The 6,530-nt window shown below is 55.6% G+C and overlaps 1 protein-coding gene and 1 long non-coding RNA gene across 4 annotated transcripts in view; one reads left to right on the forward strand and one right to left on the reverse strand.

Moving 5' to 3' along the window:
- PITX2 (paired like homeodomain 2) overlaps window positions 1-5,975 on the forward strand; it is an 11,529-nt gene extending 5,554 nt beyond the window's left edge. The window contains exons 1-3 of one of the 2 annotated variants that reach the window (XM_035326171.1): window positions 1,559-2,153; window positions 3,168-3,373; window positions 4,838-5,975. In XM_035326171.1, coding sequence (XP_035182062.1) covers window positions 1,919-2,153; window positions 3,168-3,373; window positions 4,838-5,401 — 1,005 coding nt within the window. In that variant the 5' untranslated portion in view covers window positions 1,559-1,918 and the 3' untranslated portion in view covers window positions 5,402-5,975. Of the gene's footprint in view, window positions 1-1,558; window positions 2,154-3,167; window positions 3,374-4,837 lie in introns of those variants that run through there. The other variant, XM_035326172.1, reaches the window with a different exon arrangement.
- LOC118166996 overlaps window positions 3,389-6,530 on the reverse strand; it is a 3,969-nt gene continuing 827 nt past the window's right edge. The window contains exons 2-3 of one of the 2 annotated variants that reach the window (XR_004750861.1): window positions 6,337-6,496; window positions 3,389-3,874 (exon numbers count right to left, since the gene is read on the reverse strand). This is a non-coding gene — a long non-coding RNA (uncharacterized LOC118166996). Of the gene's footprint in view, window positions 3,875-6,168; window positions 6,249-6,336; window positions 6,497-6,530 lie in introns of those variants that run through there. The other variant, XR_004750862.1, reaches the window with a different exon arrangement.

Consider the following 6,530-nt stretch of genomic DNA (forward strand, 5'->3'; position numbering starts at 1 on the left):
AATAGAATAGAATAGAATAGAATAGAATAGAATAGAATAGAATAGAAGCGAGCGTGGCCCGGTCGGTACGCGGGTGAGCTGAGCCCAGCAAGAGAAAAAAAAAAAAAAATAAAAAAAAAAAAAAAAAAAAAACTTTTGACGTTTTAATTGAAACCTTTACCGCTAATATATTACTTGGGCGACTACAATTAGGTTGTTTTTCGGTTGGCTGACAGCTTTTAAAATATGATTTCACTCGGGAAATAAAAGCTTCATGTGAGCTTATAGGTGGGTATTTTTGGATTTCCGTGATTTATGGTCACCATGACAACTACCGCTGCCGGGTGGCTCCCCTCCTGCCCAGGGTGGATGAGTTTCGCCCTTCTCCCATAGGGGAGGCCGGGGCCCCGTGTTACTTTTCCCAGAGTAACTAAAGCTATATGATTACAAGGGAAAAATAAACGGGCTCGTTCAAAAGCTGCCGGGGGACTGTGCTCCTTATCTCAGCACCCCCACCAAAAAAAAAAAAAAAGAAAGAAAAAAAAAGAAAGGAAAGGGAGGGGAGCACCGGGTCCCCCATCCCTGCCTCCCCCCCTGCCCGGGGGGATGCCCACGGCCCCCACACGGTGGGGAAGGGCCCGGGAGGGGAGGGGGGGGGGAGTCTCTGGGTGCGGGAGCACGGCGGGAGCGGGAGGCTGAGGAGAAACGGGGATCCGGTTGGTAAACAACTGGTGCGGAGCGGAGCCGGATTCATATTGACTTAGTTATAGGTCATCTGCTGCCGGTGCAAAGGGAGGAAATATTTACTTTACACATATACTTTATGATCTTGGGGGAATTAGAGGAAATTCAATAAGAAAACGGCTAGAATCATTTTAAACCCCCTATTTAAAAGACTTAAGCAAATTAGAGTCTTATCAGATTAAAATCCACTACAAATGTAAGAGCATTGTCTCCGTCGAAACGCTGTGGGGTCTGAGGGAAGAGATTCTTTGCCAAATCTTAGGGATAAAAACACGTCATTTAAACACCAGATAATGAGCAGAATGTAAATTAATTTAACCTTCTTTACTAACAGCCCCCGCAAAAGTAATACGGCTAATTCGGCGATAAGTAAGAAGGGAAGGGGAGGATGCGGATCTCCCGGGGACGTCGGCGACCGGGAGGGGACCTCGGAGGGAGGGAAAGGGGAAAAACAGCGGGTGCGGGTGCGGTGATGGGGACAGGGAATGGGGACGGGGACGGGGTTGGGGCTGCGCTGCCCACCCGGGGGCGCCCACCTCCGCGCCCCCCTCCCGGCCACCTCGTCCAGCGCCTCTCCCTCCTCACCCCGCATCCCCCACCGGGGTGCACGAGGGGTCCAGGCTCTGGGAGCCGGCAGCCCCCCGAGGGGCTCGGGGCTCGGTGTGGGGATGCCCGGGGGGGCTCCGGCTCCCCCCGGCGGGGCGCGGGCGAGGCGGGGCGCGGGGCGGGGCGCGGAGCGGGGCGGGCGCGGAGCACCGCGGAGGGGCGGAGAGGGGCGGGCGCGGGTGACGTGCCGAGCGGGGAAGGCCGCCGCCGGTTTAAGATGTCAGGCCAAGAGGGAAGCGACTGAGCTGATGCGGTGCGGGGCTGGGGGCGGCGCGGCGCGGGTCCCCGCCGAGCGCCCCGCCGAGCGCCGCCGAGCCCCCGCGGCGGGACGGGGGCCGCCGGCCGGGGAGCAGCGGGGGCGTCCTGACGGCTCTCGAAGGAGCGGAGCCCCCCGCTAGCGTGCCCCCGTGGGGCCCCCCCCCCCCCCACGCTCCCCACCCCCCGTCGCCGCCACCGGGGGCTCCCGGCCGCGCCCGGCCGCCCCGCCGCTAGCCCTCCGAGAGGCCACGGGTGCCCCCTTGCCCCCCGACACCCCGCAGCGCACGCACGCCGCCTCCTGTCATCCCCCCAATCCGGCGTCCTGTCGCCGATGAGCTGCATGAAGGACCCGTTAAGCCTGGAGCGCCTGGGAGCCGGGACTAAGCTGTGCTCCTCCTCACCTTCCTCCTCCTCCTCCTCTTCGTCGACTTGCCACCACCACCACCAGCCCGCGCTGGCCATGGCGACGGCGCTGGCGCCGGGGCAGGCTCGCTCCTCCCTGGAGTCCGCCAAGCACCGGCTGGAGGTGCACACCATCTCCGACACCTCCAGCCCCGAGGCCGCAGGTAAGAGGGGCCGAGCGGCCACGACCCCGACGACGCCCCGTGCCCGGGAGCCCTTTGCAGAGCCCCGGTTCCAAGCCCCGTCGTGTGGGGTGGCGGCGGGGACACGTATAGGGTGGGCGAGTGAGTTGGATTCGGGGGGAGAGTGGTATGCGTACAGACGGGCGAGTAGTGTCCATGTAGAGGGAGAGTAATGTGGATACAGACGGGCGAGTAATTTGGATACAAATTGTCGAGAAGTGTGGATGCAGACAGGCGAGTAATTGGGGTACAAATGGGAGAATAATGTGGATGCCGACGGGCGTAATGTGGATACAGACGGTCGAGTAATTTCGATACAAATGGGCGAGTAATGTGGATACAGAAGGACGAGTGATTTGGATATAAATGGGCGAGTAGTGTGGATGCAGAGGGCGAGTAATTTGGATACAGAAAGCGAGTAATGCGGATGCAAACGGGCAAGTAATTTCTACTCAGAGGGCAAATAATTTGGATAAATACGTGTGAGTAGTGCGGATGAAGAGACGAAGAATTTGGATATAGACGGGCGAGTAGTGTCCATGTAGAGGATGAGTAGTGTGGATACAGACGGGCGAATAGTGCGGATGCAGAGGCGAATAATTTGGATTCGGACAGGCTAGTAGGGTGGGTGCGGGGGCGAGTAGTGCGAATACAAACGGGCGAGTAATGTGGATGTTGAGGACGAGTGATTTGGACACAGACGGGCGAGCAATCCGGCCGCAGAAGGGCGAACATCGCGGGCTCAGGCGGGCGAGCGACCGGGGCTGGGGGGCGAGCAAGCCACCCAGCGACGGGGCGGCCCCGGCGGCTGCTGGCGCCCCGCGGGGAGCCCACCCGTGGGTGCCGGCGGCGAAGGCCCGGCGGTGGAGGCCGTCCCCGCGGGTTAATCATTACCCAGCCTCTCTCGGGGCGAGGCTTCGGGGGCCGAAGTGAGCTCGATTTGGTTCCGTCGTTTTTTTCTACACCCCCCCCTTCTCCTTCTTGTCCCCCTTGCAGAGAAAGAGAAGAGCCAGCAGAGCAAAAGCGAGGATGCGGGGCCCGAGGACCCCTCCAAGAAGAAGAGGCAGCGGCGGCAGCGGACTCACTTCACCAGCCAGCAGCTGCAGGAGCTGGAGGCCACCTTCCAGCGGAATCGCTACCCGGACATGTCCACCCGGGAGGAGATCGCCGTCTGGACCAACCTCACCGAGGCCAGGGTTAGGGTGAGTCCCCGGCTCCGGCCGGCGGGGGTCGGGGGGGCGAAGGGGAGGGGGCCGAGACGTTTGCAGCTGCTTTCGATTTCGGGTAGTACGCCAGCTTCAGAGCCTTTGCACAAATGCAGCGCGGAGTGGGACGTTTCTGTTAAGGCGAGACAGATTGGGATCTTTCTCTCTCTCTCTGGACTCCGGCTCGCTGCACGTTTCGCCCTCGCCGTGCGCTGCGTCCTGCTCCTTTTGATCGAAACCCTAATGAAAACATTAGCCAAGAAAGCGACTTGGAACAGGCTGCAACCTGCGCTGCCTCTAATGAGAAAAAGATGTAAAATACACAAGGGCTTTCGCTTCACTCGGAGGCGCTCCCGACGTGCCCTTCCTTGCGTTTGCTCCCGCGGTTGGTTTCACAATTCGACGAGCGCCTCGCCGCCCTTTCCCCCCTCCGAGATTTATGGGACCCAGCGCCGCGCTACACAGATCCCCAGGCCAGATCCTGCCCGCGTGCAAACGCTGAGGGGAAGAGGAAAAAAATATATTAAAATAATATATTTTTTTAAAAAAATGGCCGAACCCACAGATTTTCGGAAATCCCACCTCAGTCCTTCTCTCCGCTTGGAGCAGGGCTGCAGGACAGGCACCGGGGGTTGTCGGCTCCGGGCAGCCCCGGCCCGCCTGGGGATCCCCCCCCCCGGCCAGGGGGGGCTCGTGTAAACACCCGGGGGGGCTCCAATACACACAGCGAGGCTGCTGCCGGCGGCTGCCCGACGGATCAGACACCCAGATGTGGATTGGAAAGGGCACGTTTCCCCCATTGTCTGCGGGGAGGGTCCCTTAGATCTTCCATAGCACGTTGTTAAAAGACGATTTTCTTCTTCTCCTTTTTTTTTTTTATTTTTCCCCCCCTTTTTTTTTTTCATTTTGCCAAAGAGCAGTCGAACAAGTTTGTTTAGAAGTGGTTTTCGGCTCTGGAAGCTTTCTCTCAGGAGGAACTTGTAGCTTTAACAAACTGAAGCAACGATTTATTAGTTGCTGGCTTCCCTATCCCTCCCCGTAATAGGAAACATTGCCTTAAAATTCCGCCGCTTTCCAGGCGTTTTGCCCTCGCTTTTGCACTTTTTGTGTTTCCCCTGGACGACTGCAGTTTGGAATAAGCCAAGGACGGAGGAAAAAAAAAAAAAAAAAAAAAAGAGAGAGAGAGAGAAACGAACAAAGAGCTAAGGAGCAGAGAAGGACGCGGCGCGGAGCGCGGGGCCCGGCCGTGTCCGGCGGCCCCGGGTGCGGGGATGCTCGGGGCCGGGGCAGCGATACCGGGCTCCGTGGAGGAAGAGGAGGAGGAGGAGGAGAAGCCCACGGCCACCTGCGTGTCTGTAGGGCACGGAGACGCGGGGACGCGGCCCGGGCTGTGCTGGTTGGTGATGGTTCCCCACTAACCCGCGTCTCGCATCTCCCTTCCCTCTCCCCTCGTTTCCAAAGGTTTGGTTCAAGAACCGCCGAGCCAAATGGAGAAAGAGAGAAAGGAACCAGCAAGCCGAGCTGTGCAAAAACGGCTTCGGCCCCCAGTTTAACGGCTTGATGCAGCCCTACGACGACATGTACCCCGGCTACTCCTACAACAATTGGGCGGCCAAGGGCCTGACCTCCGCCTCCCTCTCCACCAAAAGCTTTCCCTTCTTCAACTCCATGAATGTCAACCCTCTGTCTTCTCAGAGCATGTTCTCCCCTCCAAACTCCATCTCCTCCATGAGTATGTCTTCAAGCATGGTACCCTCGGCGGTCACCGGGGTCCCCGGCTCCAGCCTCAACAGCCTGAATAACTTGAACAACTTAAGCAACCCCTCCCTGAATTCTGCCGTGCCAACGCCAGCCTGTCCTTATGCTCCTCCGACACCTCCGTACGTTTATAGGGACACATGTAACTCGAGCTTGGCGAGTCTGAGACTTAAAGCCAAGCAGCACTCCAGTTTTGGCTACGCCAGCGTGCAGAACCCCGCTTCCAACCTGAGTGCGTGCCAGTACGCCGTGGACAGACCCGTGTGAGACGCAGCAGCACAAAACACTGCATGGGAATCCCTCCCCAAACCCCCCAGAGACTGAGAAACGCGCTAGAAAGTGATGGGCACTGGAGAGCGGGAGAAAGGAGGAGAAAACAGAGGGAAAAAAAGAGGGGGGGGGGGGGGGGGGGAAAAAAAAAAAAAAGGAAACCACTGAAATAAGATAGTTCCTTTGTTTTCAAAGGACCTCCTACAGATTCTGAGATCTTTCGCTAAGAGTATTTCAGCAGTTACAAGGACATATATATATATATATATATGGACAAATGTTTGACTGGATATGATATGACATTTTAATGTTACTATAAGCTTGTTATTTTTTAAGTTTAGCATTGTTAACATAAAAATGACTGAAAGGATGTATATATATCGAAATGTCAAATTAATTTTATAAAAGCAGTTGTTAGTAATATCACAACAGTGTTTTTAAAAGGTTAGGCTTTAAAATAAAGCATGTTACACAGAAGCGATTAGGATTTTTTTCGCTTGCGAGCAAGGGAATGTATATACTAAATGCGGCACTGTATGTTTCTAACATATAATTATTAAAAACAAACAAAAAAAAAACATTGTGTGAATATCAGTTTTAGAATAGTACCTCTGGTGGATGCAATGATGTTTCTGATATTGCAATGTAAAACATGCCCTGTGTATAACATTTCGTACAATATTCTTGTTTTCCTTTTCAGCGAACATGACAAATGTGTTTTATTTCATGGGAGTAAAAATATACAGCATACGCTTTTGTCTGGATTTTTTCTTTCTGAGGGGCACAGCGGTGACTCGTCTGCAGGGACTGACCGGTTGCTGCCACGGGATCTCTTTCCCTGGAACTGGTTTAGGGGCACTGATTTAGGTTGTAGGAATAAATGCCAGCATTTTTCGCGTGGAAAAAAAATAAAATGTATATATAAAACTCACGCTGAAGTCGTATGCGAGAAGCACTGCCTCCTGTGTGCGCCGGGCGGCCGGGCTGCCACTGCTCCCATGCGCAGCCCCGAGAAAATGGATTATTTGACATAGCCGGCCTCAAGAATTGCCAGCGACGAAGTTGCTGTATCTCGAGCATAAATTTCTCCCGCTGTGAAGGAAGCTTTTATTACATTAAAGCGGGG

Source organism: Oxyura jamaicensis, chromosome 4, assembly GCF_011077185.1.
Source record: "Oxyura jamaicensis isolate SHBP4307 breed ruddy duck chromosome 4, BPBGC_Ojam_1.0, whole genome shotgun sequence".
NCBI lineage: Eukaryota > Metazoa > Chordata > Aves > Anseriformes > Anatidae > Oxyura > Oxyura jamaicensis.